The 19,178-nt window shown below is 38.6% G+C and overlaps 1 protein-coding gene across 2 annotated transcripts; it reads left to right on the top strand.

Annotated features, from left to right (window-relative positions):
- Positions 1-563: 563 nt before the first annotated feature.
- Positions 564-18,381, top strand: LOC118411340 (disintegrin and metalloproteinase domain-containing protein 10-like). Of its 2 annotated transcripts, XM_035813563.1 has the most exons (15): positions 565-932; positions 2,204-2,351; positions 2,873-2,991; positions 3,730-3,974; positions 4,503-4,633; positions 4,934-5,060; positions 5,526-5,710; positions 6,299-6,434; positions 6,798-6,960; positions 11,163-11,325; positions 11,944-12,130; positions 13,026-13,137; positions 13,520-13,719; positions 14,236-14,370; positions 16,662-18,381. In XM_035813563.1, exons 1-14 carry the CDS (start codon positions 872-874, stop codon positions 14,365-14,367), a joined length of 2,109 nt encoding a protein of 702 aa, XP_035669456.1. In that variant the 5' UTR covers positions 565-871; the 3' UTR covers positions 14,368-14,370; positions 16,662-18,381. The 2 variants fall into 2 exon arrangements, with proteins under 2 accessions (XP_035669457.1, XP_035669456.1); XM_035813564.1 differs by lacking the exon at positions 14,236-14,370 and having other exon boundaries at positions 564-932.
- Positions 18,382-19,178: the final 797 nt, after the last annotated feature.

Genomic DNA, 19,178 nt, shown 5'->3' with positions numbered 1-19,178 from the left:
CACTATTACCACCCACATACTCCCACACACATTCCATTGCAATGAGCGCAGGTAATGGTTTTCGGGGAAAAGCCCATCCTGACCGGACAGCGGAAAACCTGTCCAGTCTGAACAAAAGGGTCTGCATTGGGGTATAAGTTGTAAGCTATATAACTACATCTTTTTATATTATGCTAAGAAGCAACAATGTCTTTATAGATCTTTATAGTGTGACACAATGACATAGAAAACTTTTTAAGTTTGTTAAATCAAATATTAGAAAATGTTATTAAAACAAACATTATCCATCATTGATACTTCTGTCATACTGTGCATATCAGATAAAAACGTCCAAAAAATCAGTCCAGTTTATGATTTTCCACAATCATGTTCAGTTGCTTGAGTGTTTTGGGGTAAAATTAACATTATTAAATTACGATAATAAATAGGAAGAAGAAAAACACATCATATAGCACATATCCAGCAAAAAAGGTAATTGATTCCCAATTTGCCCACAAAAGATATCTTTATCTTTATAGTCCACAAGGTGCTTGAAACCCCCATTTTAACTGGTATTTCCGTATCCCCCAATAGACCCTCCGGAGAACAATGTTGGGCGGCGGCCATGTTGACTAGCATGTAAATGTTTTGGCTTGTCAGCGACTAAAATTGACTCTAAATTTTCGCACGTCGTGTCAAGACGATTCTAAGTTTGCTGCGAACATCTTAGCACTTGAGTGAAGAAAGTCATATTGTCTTGACGCTTTCTGTAAGGTCCAAGAATCCGGCGGCGGTGATTTGCGCTTGCCGAAACAGGTGCTCCTTGTTGCACTGTCAAGTTTCAGTTCCGCAAATTTTGTTTTTGACTAATATTTGAAAATCACGAAGAAAGATGAAGACAGCAGTGATAGTCTTATTATCAGCCCTTCTTTCGACCATAGTGTTCACATCAGGTAGGTGAAAATTTAGGTCGGTCGACTCGCCTTTACTGTTATTTTTGCAAATTATCATGGTGGGGAGGGGGCAAATTATTATATTCCAGGATGTAAAAATATGCCTTTGTCATGATCAAAGTATCAAATATCATTGTATCTAGGATAATACGGCCTATTTGTTTCATATTTTGTGTTGCTGGAAATATTGATGAATGATAAAGCTGATGCAGGGCTCGAAACTTGTACATTTACTTTATTTAGATGTTTTACATGTACAAGTAAAATTTGCTATGTAGCACTGTATATTGAGATTTTTGCGGTTATGTGATGTTTTCACTGTGACCTCTTCACCAAAAATTTTAAAACCACTGGGAAAATCTGTTTTGTCCTCTGTTTGCCTACCCAATTGTTTCAATCACACTTACTCCTCATTTTCTACCTGTTACTTTAAGTTAAATACATTTACAGAACTAATGTTATATCTATGTGATCAATAATAATGTCTTTTTCCACCATTTGATATGTCAGCAACGTGCAGGTCACAACTGGAGATTTCCAGATTGCAAATTGCATTCTGGCAAACCTGGATGCAAATCATATATAATTTGTGTTAAAGTATTATTTCTATTAAGGAAAATGTTCACAACTAGTCATTTTAAGTTTGCGAAAACATTTACCTTTTCAAGTATCAGAACATGGCCACTACCCTTCAGAGCCCTTCAATTACTGTAAATGCATTTAAGTTCGTGGGGATTTAATTTCGCGGTAGCGGAAAAAGGACTTTTTGCGATGGTTTTAATTTCGCGGTAGCAGCATGCACTGTAGTATCTTAATGCCATGAAAAAATGTTCGCGGTGGTTTTAAATTCGCGGTGAAGTGGCCAACGCGAATACCGCGAACATAAATCCACCGTGAACATTTCTGCATTTGTATATCCCCATAGTGCAGAAATGAAAAAGTATGGTACTATGAAAAAAGTAATGGTACTATGAACTCATTTGCATGAATTAAAAACCACACATTTTTCATAGTATCACACTTTTTCTGCATCACTGGTGGGTACACACTGTGCAAGCTAATTGCCCATGTTCTAAAACAGTTAGAACATGGTCATTCGGCCATACTAAATAGGGTCGCTCGCCCACTCCAGGGTTCCTTAATAAACACCCTTGGCTTCTTGTGGGCGGAGTGACCCTATTTGCCCATGTTCTAACTCTTACATAAAGGGCATTATCCATATACTAGTACAATGTGTTTTGCTAAGATTGTCACTGTCTTAATTCCTGCAGGTGAGAGACTGAATGACTTTATCAGTCATTATGAAGGACTCAGGTACAGTACAGAGACTCTACAGGCCAAACATGAGAGAGTCAAGAGGGCGGCTATGGGGGAGGCCACGCCTGAGGATGTGCACCTGGCATTCTTTGCACATGGAAGGTAGTAAACATGCACTGCTCCCCCCACCCCAAAAGGACAGTAAAATGTACAAAATGTGAATGCTGTGACTTGTTTTCCAAGTCTTTCATCTATAAGATGATTGAAATGTGAGATAATAAATGATATACATCATGATGTATATTGTGTAGAAAGCAATTTAATTTGTTATTGTTGTTTTTGCCTCATTATTAAAGAAAAAGTAGTATTGCTGCATATCAATATTCAATCATTTTGTTTTCCAAGCTCAGATTTATACTAAGATGATTTATGTAATTGTTTATGTTATGTATAGTTTTTCAACAGTTTGCTCAAAAATGGTTTTGTATATTGTAGTATTACAAATGATATACAACAAAAAATGGTCATGCATTCATGCATTATGTCTAATAATCAAACATTACTCTTTTTCATTTTCACTCTGTGTAGTGATATCAACCTATACTCCAGTACTTGTTTTATAATGTCAATACCCAGTAGTTCTTCTAGTTCTAGCTCAACTCTGTGTGATTTACTAATTTCAGGGACTTCCATTTACAACTGTCACCTGACAACAGTATGTTCAGTAAAGACTTCCAACTGGAAACTAGCGATGGTGTCCAACAGATAGACCTGTCTCACATCTACTCTGGCTATCTGGCTGGTGAGTGGTGATAGATCTAACAGTAACAGTCTATAGATCTATAGTGGTGAATGAGTATACATGTGCCTGGCTTCAAGTTAATAACACAATAGTGACATGGTGAGCTTGTGGTACTAGGGTTTTTAATTCTAAATGTTCTGGGTTTGAATCTCTAACAGTAATACTGGTAGATCCCAATGTTGTACCCTGGGCTCCAGTTGGACACTGTTTAGCTCTTCGTATACTGTCTTTGTGTCTGCATAGAGCTGCTTGGGGATTAGGTTGATCAGTATGGGTGTATGTCAGTATTCATAGCTGATAATAGACTTGGTAACATACTAGACTTGTTTTACATCCAGGTATGAAGCTACTCAAGCAACTGGATAAGATTTTGGAAATGGTCAGAGGTTTCAGACAGTGTCCGCTGTCTTTTGTTAGTGGCACTTATTGCCTGTGTACATACATTGTATATGACCTGAAGTGCAAGAAAAGGCATGTATAGACAGGAAGCTTTGTGAGTTGAAATTGTATATTGTAAATACTTGAACCTTCAGTACGAAACAAGAGTTGGGGTCCTATAGTATGTGAAAATAAAACTGGTGCAAATAAAAATGCCGCTGATAAAGATAAAAATGTTGTGAATGATAAAGCCACTGTATGGATGGAATGCTTATGAAAATTCTGTTAACGTTGAAGGTTTAACATCGTACTACGATCTTAAATTGCAAACATTTTGACTCACGTGTTTGTAAAATGTAGGTGAACCCGGCACCACTATGTGCCATGGCAGCATCATCAATGGCAGGTTTGAAGGCTTCATCTACACACCACAAGGTGACTACTACATCGAGCCCGCCGAACGCTACAACACGAGCGCCGATGTCCACTCCGTCATTTACAAGGCAGAGCACGTAGAGGACCCCCTGCCTGGACACAAAACGGGATGTGGCGTCCACGGAGACTATACGTTACACGAGCCCAAATCTGTTTTCCCGCCCGAAGAGGTATATACTCAGACTATATACATCATGTAGTAATGAGGAAATCTTTCAATCATTTTGCATAAGTGCAATCCTGGGGGCATGTATATTAGAATATTCCAATTACTGTATGCTGAAAAAGCACACTTGGATTATTTCTAAAACTAGTAAAAGAGTATTTTTCATACAGTTTATTAAAACTAACTCCAAGTAATTAAGGCGTTCAAACGTTTAAAGAATGTAGTAAAAACATGAAAAAGGATCATACATTGAATATAGACGTAAAAAATACAGTTCTTTGTTGCACGACCAAAAGGATTAATCACCAATGTTTCGGTAGTTTTGCTGCATTCCTCAGGGCAGTAATGACGACTTCCCACTGCTAGGTGGCGCTGCAGTGGGTAGAATGTGGTCCCAAACATGACTAATCTTGTATCCCCCCTTGTTCCTTTTCTGATGTTATGTGAAAAAATCTTAGAATATGTATGTATTGCAGGAAGAGGATTTTTCAATTGTAGCCTCTAATTTGATTTGTTTAAAATGCTTTCATAGGTTGATGATAATGAGGTTAACGACCACGAGTACAACAAGTACGCTGATCCCCACAAGCGCTACCGTCGACAGACAGTACCGACCAAGAACACGTGCCAGATATACATCATGGCGGACCACAAGTTCTATGCGTAAGTACAAATATATTTTTGGCTTTGTTTCTTCTTTCTGTTCTTCTTCCATTCCAAACAAAAACTGGTTAAGTTGCAGATATCCTGAGGTGCTCAACTACATGATTTAGCAGGTGGCAGGACAGAGCTCTAGGCGCTGGTCACCATATATGTTAAATGAGTTTGAGTAATAATTATTGCAGCAGGAGTTTCTTAGGTTACTAGTACTAGACCATGGGATCTTTAAGGTAAATGTTATGTCTTGCATTATGTTACCTTGAAGTTTCTAGAATGACATATGTTTTTCCTTCTCTGTTCCAGATATTACGGTACATGGGAGGCGGCGGTGGCACAGCTCGCAGCACATGTGAAAGCTGTTAACGCCATCTACCGGCCGCTCGTGCTGGACGACAAGACGGGATATGGTGTAGAAGTCACAAGAATCAGGGTTTGTATTCTACTGTAGTTTGAAGCCCCACTCTGTACTTTATTGTTATTTGGTACAATCTGTATTTAGAAACCAACGCCAAAACATCTTAGCATGAAAGTTCATCTGCGTTGGTAAATGACATTATGGATAAACTAAACTTCGATTGACCAACACTAAAATGATTCGGACTTAAATATACCTCTAAAAATTTTCGGCCGGCAGATTCATACCTTGTTGAAATATTAAAGAGCTTTTGTAAAATTCTTGACAAAATTGTAACCTTACATGTATATGCTCCACTCTTGGACACATGCCATTTGGTAGCAGGTCAACCATTGCATCCTGCTGTGCTAGTCTCTGGTCACAACTCAACAGGCAATAAACTTGCACCTGGGTGAACAACAAACAAACTGAAAACAATACATCAGTTTTTACTGACGTAATGATAAAAAATAACTGTTGCCTGTGTTTAATTTCTGTTAGATCAACACCACAGAGGATGCCCTGCAGACTGACAACCCCTTCAGGCCGGATAACATTGGAGCAGAAGCTTACCTGGACCTCCTGTCTAACTACAACCACAACCCCTACTGTCTGGCCTATGGCTTCACTGACAGGGACTTTGAAGGCACTCTGGGACTGGCCTGGGTTGGGAGTATTTGCTCCAGGTAATCATTTATCAGGAATTTGTATAATTGATGGAGGTGATATTTATCGCTGTAAATTTTGATATATTTGTGGTGTTTTGTTTTCCAAGCTTTTCACAGTCACTTTTTGCTGTGAAATCAGCTGCAAATATATGTTTTATATTAATAAAAAGATAGATGAGGAACAGTACCATGAAATTATGGTACTAAAGAGTTGTTTTAATCGTAAATTGAAAGCATTTCAAAAGCCTTCATTTTCTCCTAAGCGGAAATTAAGCCCCCAATTTTTAGTTGACCTGGTAGCACTTTTGTGTGAAGTCCAAATTCTAATAGCCAAAATATTAGGCTAACAGACATGACGAAAAATCATGTATTTCGTTCTTGGCATTCCTAGCTAGACATTGTGTTCTTTGGTCTTTACTGTTCATAAGATATCCAGACTCCACGTATAAATAGGTACTTCAGTTTAAGAGGCAGAAGGTGGAGGAAAAGAGGGATGGACTCAGCCCTCCAATACAGTGACACTCACTGCCCCTTCAGCCTCAAAGGACATTTACCTTTACTTATCCTGGTAGTGCTTGTTCAATCATAATCTTTAACACTTTTCAGGTACCTGAGTTACAGTGGGAGGTACCAGTCCAGAAACACAGGCCTTGTCTCAGTGCAGCTGTATGGAAACCATGTCCCACCTAAAGTGTCACACATCACATTCGCCCATGAAGTCGGCCACAGCTGGGGATCACCTGTAAGTATGGTGCATTATTACCAAGGACCTAAATTTTGACAGAACCCAACTATGCAAATTTGATGTAAGTGAAGAAATCAGATTAAGGGTTTGTCAAAAGAGCATAGCTAAGACATTTCTATAGCATACCCATTGATTGCAGGGATATTTTAGATTCAGTTTAATGACTAATGTATACAGCTAGGGATCACCTGTACGTATGGTGCATAAGACTTGTGGACATGTCTCAAATATGCAAATTGGTCACACACAAATAAGGAAATGAGATTATGGGGTTGTCTTAGCTGAGTCTTTTCAATGGCTTATTCATTGAATGTGGGGACATTTTAGATTAATTTTGTTTACTTTTACCCCTATGATTAGCATGATCCTGAGGGGGCGTGCTCCCCTGGTGGAGAGTTTGGGAACTACATCATGTTTGCCCAAGCCACGTCAGGCGACAAGAACAACAACAACAAGTTCTCCTCCTGCAGTTTGGACAGCATCCGACGCACCGTGGGGTCAAGGTCACAGAGGTGTTACAGGCGTAAGTCTTCTAGAATTTCTCCAAGATTACGTTTAATTGTTACTTTCGAAAAGGAGGTATTGTTTTAAGGGTGTTTTGTGTCTGTGTTTCCAACCTTCTTTGGCCAGCATAAAGAAAAGAAGTAACTGTTATGGAATTGATTGTGATGATATTAAGTATGCTTACATGATGTAGGTCTTGCAAGGTAAAGGACAAGGTCGAGTTTTGGCCTTCTGTAGACTTCCTTGGTACTGCAGCAAGATTGCCAATCATCATATGCTGTGATAATGTTTGTAAAACGCCCATTCCTCATTAACTGGGAAAATTGGAGGTAGAAAATTGTAAAAAATAAAGTTGTCCAAAACGCTTACCTGCTGGTATGAACTTGTTACCACTTATATCGACTATCTTTTGCTATTTTTGTCTGGTGCTAACACGCTTAATTTTGGAGATATTTGATTTTTAGTAGGCCATGTCATCTTTCCTACAATTTCGTAATAAAGAGCATATTACTACACAGAGAAATGTTCCAGCAAGTAATAGTGGATTAAGAACAGCCAAATTAGCGAATTTTCCAACCCAAAACCTTCAAATTACACGCCAATGAGAAATATTTAACCGCCGTCATTTGTTTCGGAATAATCATCAAAATTACTAGATTAAGTTTGCTACATTTGTATAAAAGTAAATAGATAATTTTTTTTTCTGATATGAAGACAAACCGTTTAATACTTAGTTGTTTAATTTTCACCCTGTAGGATGGGATAAGAGCGATAGAATATATTTATGAAAATGGTTGGAAGCAGGCGATATCTATTCTACAGGTAAATGCCAATGAACTGTGGTAACGTAAATTACAGAATCTCTAACATTTGGAGGAAAGCCGAATAGTGTACATACTGGCTCTATTTGAACTGATCAGGTCATGTCCGTCTATAATGCTGGACCTCTTATCTTCATGTTGCTAACTCAGAGTAGCAAAAAAGTGTATCTTTGTTATCCGGAATACCCGTATAATCTTGTTCGTCCTATACCCACCCGGACTCTGCGGAAAGACACCCAAGATATGCAAGGTCTCTATCTTGGCGGGGTCTATTTAAATACATGCTAAGTAACAAAGGATTCACGCAATCACACGCTCTAGGTCAGAACCGCTTCGTCCTCGCGTCCTTTAATCAAGTCTTTGGGAGTAGCAGGACATGATGCGATGGCAACATGCACCAGATGGGCTGGGCCTTTCTAGCACAAGCTTTCGATATTGGAAAGACAACAAACTAAACACCAGTTATCGCACTTCTTATAAAACATTTTTTAATGTCAGGACAATCTTTGTTCGTGGAACAAACACAATGTCACATCAATATAGAATGAATGTGCTACCTAACAAAATGTCCATCCATACACCTTATATCATGTGGTTCAATAATACCGGCAGAAAGAACTGTGTAATATGTGTATACTAAGGCTTTTGTTGATGAGCAAGGCTATAAACAACATTATCATATAGCCAGGCGCCGCGGACCATTCAGAAGGCCCCGTTCCACGTTGGTTATGACGCCGTAACACAAAGATCCATGCCAGGCAGGTGGGTTTCGCTCCTCTGATTGGTCAGAATGAATCGACACCGGCACCGGTGTCAATTTGCATCGACACCGGCACCAGTGTCGATGCTCATAAAAACACCTCGTTCGCTTCGCTCACATCGGTGGTTTTATTCGGTGGTTATAGCAAAGGACCAGGCGTTATGACACCATATACACCTCGGGGCGGGTCATTAACCCTTAAGTGAATTTTCCAAAAGAGAGCTGCATGTGTAAAGGCAGTCTGTTCTACAGTTATCCTGGCAGCCTGTCCCTTTATACTAATGCCACATGATTACATGACAAGCCTGACGTTATATAGATATTGACTTTATAGAGTGGGATTGGTTTCACAAATAGCTTTCTGCCTTGAACCATGTGTCTGTCCATGTAAAACAATTCTGTGCATCAATTCTGTGCAGTCACGACTGGTTGAAAGAGTAGTTTGCTTCTAATTAACAAGATTTCCAACCTAAACAAGCAAAGGTGAAAACTTCGGAACATCTAATGATAGTGAAGTCTTAACTTAAGTTAGCTATTAACTTCTGCAGCCCATATGCTTTTGATCATGGAGCTTATAACTCAATGACAAGTCCTCAATGTAGATAACGTGGCGCTAGCGTAAACAGTGTCGCTGATTTACCGCCGTCTGTACGTTTATATAAAGGGGTCCACTGTGTAAAACGAGAAATATTTCTGTGACACGAATCTTGACTACATTGACCTTCATAATTAGCTGATCATAATCTCTGTTGCTATTTAAGACAAACATGCTTGAAACGTACCTTACTTCATCAGTCAGTGTTGAGCATGAATTTCTGTCATTCCAGTCGTGTGATCTTCAAAAAGCGCGCGAAAATGACGACAAACTTGGACGAGTCTACTTTGACAACAGGGGTTTATTTTGGTTCAGTCCAACCCAATATACATTTATTCAACTTGGTACTATACATTCCGTGTAATGTTGATTATTGAAGCATCAGATAGCAATATAAACACCCGCATCTTTCCAAGTTGGTGCATGTCAGGTTTATCATTTGAACATCGTTCCTGTAACAGTGGGGTTCTAGCGCTGCCAAACTGACCACGCCAACAGCTCTTGAGCTTTTGGTGTTGTGGTTAGCACGTTGGATTTGTGATCCGGCTGTCCGAGTTCGGCGCAGGTTCGAATCCCGGGAGTCGGGATGTTGTTTATTTCTGTTCTTACTCGCCCCTCTGAATTTCTACAATGGTTCCCAAGCCGGCCCTGTGAGTAACAGGCTAGTATGTGCCACACAGGGATGTCGATCTCGGAGATTCGAGGACGAATCTTGAAAAGAAAAGGGGGAGTAGTGTAACAGTGGTGTTCAAGGACTGCTAAACCGAAGACGCCTAATGGCTTAAGCCTTTTGGCCGAACGGTTTGCACGTTCGATTTGTGATCCGGCTGCGCGGGTTCGGCGCGGGTTCGAATCCCGGCGGGAGTCGGGGTGTTGTTTCTTTCTGTTCTTACTCGCCCCTCGTATTTCTACATTCCTATGAGAAATGAAAAGTCCCAGCATCGTAAAATTCACTGAAACAGGAACATATAAACAGACTGCATTGTGACTCTATGGCAAGCCAAGCCCACTTACAGTAACATTACAGCAGATAATACGTCTTTGGTTGATGTGCTCTTGCTGAACATCCGATGACATATTGAAGAAAAAAAATGGTAACGTAAATTATATGGTAACGTAAATTATATTTATGCTTTTAATGATAAATAAGATTTTAACAAACAGCTCTGGAAAGATTAACTCTGCAGGCAATTACTTATCTGGGAGCATTCTTTCCTATGAGTACAAAAATAATGATCTTTCTATAATTCTAAGGGACTTATTATGGTAACGTAAATTATATCAAAAAAGTGACAAACGGCCTGAGATTGGCGGTTATAGTCATGTTTCCAACATTCGTGTTTTATGTGTTCTGTCATTTGTTTATTACGCAACACCACTGTTTAGCAGATAAAACAGTGAAAACATTATCGGAAAATGTCTTTTCGTAAGCGAATTACACCCAACAGAAGTTCGGTAACGTAAATTATACAACAGTTGGCGACAAGAATAAAACGGCATCTGACGTAAAAAGGTCGTCTGCTGGACAAGTTCATCAACACGTGACAAGCCGGCCTAAGTGGTTGATGTAAATTATGACTGAAAATTTAAAGAACTAACGTCTTTTCATTATCAGAATGCCACGATATTCACCTTTATAGCATTTCCGACACGTGTTTTTAGCGTGTTTCTAAGCAAAACCTTACCCGGGACGACCAAAAGGCAACTAACAATGGTGGGAAAACATTGCTTAGCATATTACTATCATGTACTTGTAACGGAAAAGGGCAAAATACGTAGTCATTGTGTCTTTAAAGAAAACTGTGGCCCGCTGCTTATGTGCGACAGCAATTTGCCCCTTTAACGAGGAATGGGCGAAAAGCAAGTACTGATAGCAGTAATTAAATTTCAATTGCACCATAGTCTATACTGTACAGTAATGGAGGCACTGGTGCCTTTGTGGATTTAAGTTTGTAATGAAGCAGTCACTGTGAAAAAAGCAAGAATTACTGTATGATAAAAGTACACTATGCCCTTTGACATGCAGTTTTCTTCCCTCTATACAGCTGCTGATAGTGCCATCTGTGGTAATGGCATTGTTGAGGAAGGGGAGCAGTGTGACTGTGGGTATCAGGACCAGTGTGACAGGATGGGGGATGTCTGCTGTAACGGCCAGTTTCAGGAGGGCTCACCGATCGCATGTACTCTCAAACAAGGCGCAATCTGCAGGTACATTATACACAGCCTTTTGTTGTGCAATACCTACATAATAGATGCAAAATACCAACTAGTGCAATGACCTTTAATGTAGTAGAAAAGTTTGTCTTTCATTTAAAAGATGGGGGCTCAAACCTTGTCTGTGTCATATCAAAGGCTTTATAAATGATGATATGCTTTTTCTGCACTTATGAGAAAGGGTAAGCTATAGTTGAACACACACCACAAGCTGTTGTGGATTATGTAACTCAAGTGTGTGACCCAAGGGCTTTAGAAATGTAATTGGAACCACCAAATACACCAAAAGTCGTGTGAATAATTTCAACTTGCTACAAAAATGAGTGTGAATTCATCAGAAGAGGCAAAATTGCCAGAACCTGGACCAGACAACTGGCACCATGGTTACTGGCAAAGTAGCAGATATCCTGTGGTGTTAGATTAGACTATGTAGCAAGTGGCAGGACAGTTCAAGGAGCTGGTCGCTCTATATATGAATATGTTTGAGGGAGAATGAATAACCTAGAAGCAGTAGTTTGTTAGGCTAGACCATGTGAAGGTTAGCATTATATGTATCTGTCTGAATATGTTACCTTTCAATTTGTACAAACGTTTTTGTTGTATTTCCTTCAGCCCTAGCCAGGGAACCTGTTGCAACACCACATGTACATACAACCCGAGCAGCTTCCAGTGTGCAGATGAGAGGGAGTGTGCTCACACATCCTACTGTTCCGGTGTCAGCTCCTCCTGCCCCGACCCAGCACCCAAACCTGACCTCACTACCATGTGTAGTGAGGGAACACGTGTGTGCCTCGATGGGGTGAGCTCATTTACCTAATGTAGTATAATATATCTTAATTAAAAAAACTGTTTCCAGTATTTTATTACGAATAAGGCCACACCAATCTGATTTGTTGGTTCTCGGATTCTTTTCAAAAATTCCAAAAACCTTTAACTGGAAAAACATAATGATAATGAAGCCAGGTATGTGCCTTGGTGTACTCAGTTTTATGTGGTTTATACAGTCATGTTCAAGTTGTCCTCCCCACCCTCTGGCTTTGCAATGTCCTCATACTATATTTTCACTTTTAAAAATCCGAGAACTAAAAAAGTAAATTGTTATGGCATAATTCAACTCTTTTGTATGAGTATTACTGTAAGTTACAGTAGTGTAAACGTAAAACACTGTAAAACCCTCCTATATTATCCCCTGGTGAAATTAAGTCTTTATTTATGAAATAAATGAATTTACAGTTTCCTTAGCTGTTTTGTACCTGCACAAGCAACGGAACAAAATACAGTACAATTTGTACTACAAAACTGATTATTTCTCAACTGTTGTATAAGATACAGTGTGTGGCAGCTACTTCAGAATCTATACTAAACAACAGTTTTACAATACTTTTATTTTCTATTTGCAAGAAAATAACAGTTAAATAGCCAAGTATGTAGCTTTGAAAATAACATTGCTTAATAGTGTATGTAGAAATCATGTCATTTTATTGGGAGACTTTGTTTTCTACAGACTTTCTCAAGAGATGACTCTCTCAGAGCAATGTACAATCATGTCATTTTGTTCTTAATACATGTAGTTTTGACAACTCTTTAGGCATCTACCATGTATCATATTGAGTACAGCACATCGCACCATAGCATTAGTGTGGTTACAACTTTGTTTAATTTGTAATTGGAAAGCTCTCTTGCTTCTCTTCCAGCAATGCAGTGAGTCTGTGTGCCGTAGGTACGGGTATGACAGGTGTGAGTGTAAGAGGAACTCTGATGGCACCAACGAGGAGGAACTGTGCCATGTGTGCTGTCAACAACAAGGTGGGTTAGGAAAATATTGTAAGAAGAGAATTAGACTGATAGACTCTATATTATCATCTTTTTAAGGTAGGCAGGCATTAACCTAAGACACAGGACTGTAAACTAATTTTGGATCTAAACAGGTTCACTTGGAAAAATTGTCTAAGTGACCACAAAAAATGAGCATAGCATTTGTGCAGACTACTTATCCAGGAATTCAATAGAAGAAGTTGAATCAATCTTTCTACTACAATGTTTGTTCATTTATGTTTCAGACAGTGGATGCTTCTTTTATAATGTTACAGTATTGTGTTGGTTATGTAGGTTAGTAAGGTGATCACTATACTATGATCATTGGTTTAATTCTCTTGATTTTTAAGCATCTTTTCCCTTATGTATGTAGGACAACCAGAAACTTGCCGTAGCAGCAAGTATTTCCCAGAGTTCAATGCTGAGTCCCCGCTTACGCTGGAGCCCGGTAGCGTGTGCGATGACAACAAGGGTTACTGCGACAACCTTAACCGCTGTCGGGAGGTCGACATTGACGGACCACTCGCCAGAATCAAGAAACTAGTGCTGTATGGAGCTTCAGATTGGGCCAAGGTAAACTGTTCAGTTAAGATACATGTAGTAATTCATTTTAATACAGGTTTGTGATAAGAAAACCTGATCTGTTTTGTCCTCATATTGAAAATATCTTAGTACCCTATAAAGAACATATTGTGTTATGAATGATTTCACTGACTCGTTTTTGTTATGTTTTTATCTTGTTTGCTCACCCATTTCCATGTCAGTGATATGTTTGTAGTTTTTGTTGTTTTATGTTAACTAATTGCATAGAAGAAACATAGAATTTTGCAATTTTGTACTCCTCACATATTGATAAAATCTAGCATTGTCCTTTTTACAACTATTGTCTTTAAACATTTCCACATTTTCTTCTCTGAATCTTTAGATTTTACTGTAAATTGCCATCCTGAATTCACTATCTTTATTTTGAAGTTGTCATCACAATATTATTGCATGCCAGAAAAGAATAGTTCACTTTCCATCTTGTCGTAATGCTTGTTGTCATTTTTTTGTTTGTGAGTCACGTGATGACATGTTTCCGTCCAATAGACGTACTGGTGGGCCATCCTACTCATCATCATCGGAATCGCAGGAATTGTGACAGGAATTATCTTCTGTCTCAATGCTGTGGTTCCCAGTAGTATAGAGGCAGCGAAAGCCGAAGCGGCGGGATTGCGTTGAGAGGTCATTTGTTTTCCTGACACCGTTTTACTCTCGTGTGCGGTTTGGTGTCTGTCTGCTCTTGTCTCATTAATGGGAGGAGCTAAGATCTGGTGGCTGGCCTGTTGTGTCTTACTAACGCTTTCATTTCATGTCTTAATGTTTGTCTTCACTTTATGTCTCATCTTGACTTAAGCAGAGCAGTAGACTGATCCTGACTGTCCATCACAATTAGAAATTCAACCAATGACAGAATGGCAGTTATCTATGATTGGAGAGTGGCTGCACGTCTCTCAAATGTCCACATTTTTATGTTTTTATTTTCAAATGTCTACATTTTGGCAGAGCTGGCCTGGGCTATCAGATTAGTAACAGGTCTCAAAATATTTTTTTTTGTATCTGCATGCTTACACTGGTATGCATTTTAAGTCCTGTATAGCAATCATGGTTTCAATATTTTCTTGATTAGAAAGGCCCTGATTACATTTGCTAAATACATGTAGTGTAAGTAAAACATACCATTTGCTGAAGCACATGTTGAAATGAAATTAGGTTCTTTTTTATGCATGTTGCCCTTTCATAACTGTAAGAATTTTCTCCCTACTAAACAAAGCTGTTTATTATGTGTGGCTTCAATGATGAGTCTTGTCTTGCTACCCCCAAGAGTATCTAATAGGTATTTCTGATTAAGAATTTATTCAAAGGTCTTTACTTCAAGTACTTCATGTATGGTTTCTGTCTGTTTGGGATATTTGCTGCTGCCACCTACCAGTTTGAATGTTGCATCTTTACTTTGGGGAGTTTTCTTGCTGTCATCAATTTTATGTGATTGATCATTGATACTTACCAATGATATTATCTTCCAATCAGCATCCATATTTCCTTGGTTCTAGCTGTCTTATGCCTTGTGTATGCTGTGTCTTGCAATTTAACAATGGTTGAAACCTAAAATTGTTTAGCGCAGTCCAAGTAAATAGCAGTTATTTAGAACGTTCAGTTTCTTTTTTACAATCATATGGCTCATCCCCTTTGAACTATGACTAGGCATAGTACTCTTCTGTTGAGTACTGGTAGCATTCTGATTCAGAATATTGGTCCAGATGAAACAAGATGTTGACCATTTTGACCTTTATAACCTAGTAAAACAGGCATCTCACTTGACTGCATCAGATTAAAAAAGGGACTGACAAAGTGAGGCCAATAGACTCCAGTCAGACCCAACGCATGGTCTTTAGTTGCAAAATGACCCAAATAGAAGAATCACTGCAAAATAATCTTTTAATCTCAATCTTTGTACATTGGTTTATGATGCAGTGGCAACACTGATATTTTCAGTAAAACGAAGCTGTCTTGTATTTGCTTTGGAGCTGAAACTGAGAATGTGACATTACAGGTGCAGCCATGTTGATTGTAGAGGCCACATATTTTAAGCCCCCTTCACACGAGAGCACGAATGAGCCGGAATGCCATCCGAATGAAATTTTTTTTCCTATTCGTGGCAATTCCTCGCAATTCGTACTGTATTCTAAACATTCTTACTGCATTCGAGATATTTGTCCCCGTTCTTTTTGGCTGGCTCGAAAGTTTTTGACATGTTAAAAACTGTCGAGGTGTATTCGAAGTGGAGAAATATCGAATGGCATTCGTAGTGGATTCTTAGTGTAATCTAACTATTCTGACTGCAGTCTGACCGCATTCTACAGCATTCTAACATTATTCGAAACATTCTTATCTCATTCGATGGAGAACCGAAACGGCAAGCCACCTCGAATCCTGCCAGAATGTGGCCGAAAGAATATTTCGAATGCCGTAAGAATGTCTAGAATGCACTACGAATTCACAGGAATAGACAAGAATTTTCATTCTGACAGCATTTCGGCTTATTCCTTCTCGTGTGAAGGGGATTTAAGGCGCATTTGGAATTCCCACCCGAATGGCCCCGAATGTGACACGAAGTTTGCAAATACTTCATTCCGGCTGGTTCGGCTTGATTCCTGCTAATTCGATTTCCTTGTGAAGGCCCTATTACTCATATGTCGCATGTGAGTGTGACCGCAAGGGACAATGTGAAATTTGCAAAGTTGGCACAATTTCTAAGGAAAATTTGGTGCAGTCCAGCTAGATGACCTCCTAAGGTTCTTTGATTTTAATGTCTCTACTTGTCACATGTTTCTGAGCCAAATGAACATAAAATCTTTACTAGTCAGATATTATGCCATGAACGTTTTCACCTCTAACCATAGTCAAACTTTCCATAACCCAGAAAGCCTTGTTGTTGTTTATTACTAACTTGCACACATTTGTTTGTATTTCAGGACAACTGGTGGTCATTCCTACTGTTATCAGTAGGGATAATCATGCTTGTTGTTGGCGTGACTTGTTGCCTCAACGCAGTCATCCCCAGTAGTATCGAAGAAGCAAAAGCAGAGAGAGCTGGACTACGTTAAATCTGGATGGAACACTAATTACACTATACACTATACTGATCATGAAAACGATACATGTTGTACATGATTTTTGTTATGAAACTGCATGATTGAAGGAGCAGAAGCAGAGAAATCTAAACTATTGATTAATCTAGAAAACAGACGATCAATGTTGCTGCTGTGTTAGGGGCTTTAAAATGAATTGCCGTGATTTGTAAAACTAGATAAAGGTGTGTGTGTGCAAAAAATTATTAGATATGTTCCTCGGATTTAGATGTGCATCATGAGCCCATGACAGGAAAAGACATGCATTATCAGAAGTAAAAAAAAAAAGAATGCAAACTGTTATAGTGCTAAGAACATTGACCATAGCATTTTTACATACTGTCCATCTGGAACATTGCATAAATGGCCTAAACCTAGACTAGATTTAGTGACTTCTTAAGATGGTTAAGGAGTCTAATGACTTTTATCTGATTGTGGAAAAAGGAAAGGAAGAAATACTACAAAGACTTGAGACTGATTAATGATGATTTAAAAAATAACAACAAAGATTCAAAGACTGTTAGAAATCAAAACTAAGAAATTTCACTAAGACTTAGTGTACAATGTATATCTAAAGCAGCAGTCCCTCTAAGGGAGTGTTTTTGCATGCATGTGGCGATATTGCTGCACCTTTTTTTGTACCGTCCATAGTTAATAATTGAACAACAAAAATGTGTATAGAAAAGGAAGTTTCAAAAATGATAAGTACCGGTAATTATTTTTACCTACTCATTTGACCTATGACATTGCATGAAGAAAACACCCCACCAATCATGATAAACTAATTCAAAAATTATCAAAGCTACAAACAATGACTGCCTTAAAAGCACAAAAAATGTATTTCAAATAGTCAACAATGTGTTTCAAAACGTAGGACTATCTTTCTCCATCACAAAATTGTAGGACGCTTGTGTCAAAAGTGTGATGTGATTTAAAAGGACTAGAAGAGACTTAAACTTTGAACTATGCATTTCATTGTAGTGCAATCAATAACAAAATTGTCTAGATCTATTGTCATTTTTTTAGATACTTTGAAATACGTGTAAGATATCGTGTTTCTAGTCAAATAGTTAAGATTTGTTACCTGTAGATCTATGTCAATTTCTGTTTGTACTCCCTTTGTTGTAAATATCATTTCAAGTTTCAAAATTCACTCTTATATTAGACAGTATATGTCACAAACATTGTTCTCTCTTGCAAACAAAACTTTTTGCAATTTATTACAAGCACAAGCTTTAAGTAACTTTATAAGAGTAAAGGTTTTACTGGCTAATAGTGATTGCTAGATACTGTAAACATAAAGTTGGACCTCAATGTGAGTAAGGCTTTCAAACATGGAATATGAATATTCACCACTGAATAATGTTTTTGCACGTAAATGTAGAAGTAACAATTGTGTGAAATGAGCTAATGATTCTAGTTGCCTTAGAATTTGTGGAACTCGCAACATACTAGTCACTAGTATATGCACAGCACAGATGTTTTAGAATTGCACCTATTGGAAGAGAAATTGCTCATGTCCTTGAATTGTCTGATTGAATAAAGACTTTTCACGTCAAACGCAAATTTAGTCTGCTGCGTTGTTGTAGGGCGTGATATGTGCTTATAGCTATATAATATAGATTACAATGTGTTCATATCACCAAACGCTTAAAATCGCCAACAGGTAATAATGTGAAAACGCAGACTTTAATAGCTAGCTTTAATCTGGCCTGGTTTAGGACATCTTAGTGGTAACTGCACCCGTCTTTTGAAATGGACGTAAACTCATTAGTACTGGTGGTTCCGGGTGTGTTCGAGTAGATATACAGGCACACTTTAAGGGAAAGGGCTGCCAACCTTTCGGTACAAACCATACCCTGCCACTGAAACAGCTAGGAAGCTCGATGGCCTATGTGCCACTAGACCCCACAAGGTGAGCAACAATAACAGCGTCTATGTGTATATCTATGCGTTTGGATCAGTTTGGATAATGTTTAAAAGGCTTGTAACAGAAAAAAAGGGAAAAAGAACACAGCGATTTTGTTAAGGCCTCCTTTCCGCTAGACGGTGGTCGCCGGAATTGGATTTGTGCGACAAGTGATGTTATAATTCTAACGTGATGCAAGATGAAAGGCGTATGATTTAGAAGACAACAAATCACACAAAACGTTAAAAAAAGTCGTTCTTTTTCCACAAAATTCGTTTAGCAATCCGTCAAATTTGAGGTCACAGCGCGGTCGCAGACTAGTGGACAGGAGGTGTAAAGACTACCACATGGATTCAGTGCATGTATTTAACATATAATTGATACGACTAAAAGTGTGCAGATAAAGTGTATATAGCCTAAAGGTTCGACGTGAAATCGTTTGAATAGGGTTT

The sequence above is a fragment of the Branchiostoma floridae genome, chromosome 3 (assembly GCF_000003815.2).
Source record: "Branchiostoma floridae strain S238N-H82 chromosome 3, Bfl_VNyyK, whole genome shotgun sequence".
Classification (NCBI taxonomy): Eukaryota; Metazoa; Chordata; class Leptocardii; order Amphioxiformes; family Branchiostomatidae; genus Branchiostoma; species Branchiostoma floridae.
Note: the sequence above shows the minus strand (reverse complement) of the source record. Positions and strands in the feature narration are given on the sequence as shown.

Excerpts from the sequence above, each read along its gene's own strand:
- LOC118411340 (XM_035813564.1), top strand. The coding sequence starts at position 872 with ATGAAGACAGCAGTGATAGTCTTATTATCAGCCCTTCTTTCGACCATA. Across the intron at positions 2,992-3,729 it reads CTACTCTGGCTATCTGGCTG|GTGAACCCGGCACCACTATG; the intron begins GTGAGTGGTGAT and ends TGTAAAATGTAG. Across the intron at positions 5,061-5,525 it reads TAGAAGTCACAAGAATCAGG|ATCAACACCACAGAGGATGC; the intron begins GTTTGTATTCTA and ends AATTTCTGTTAG.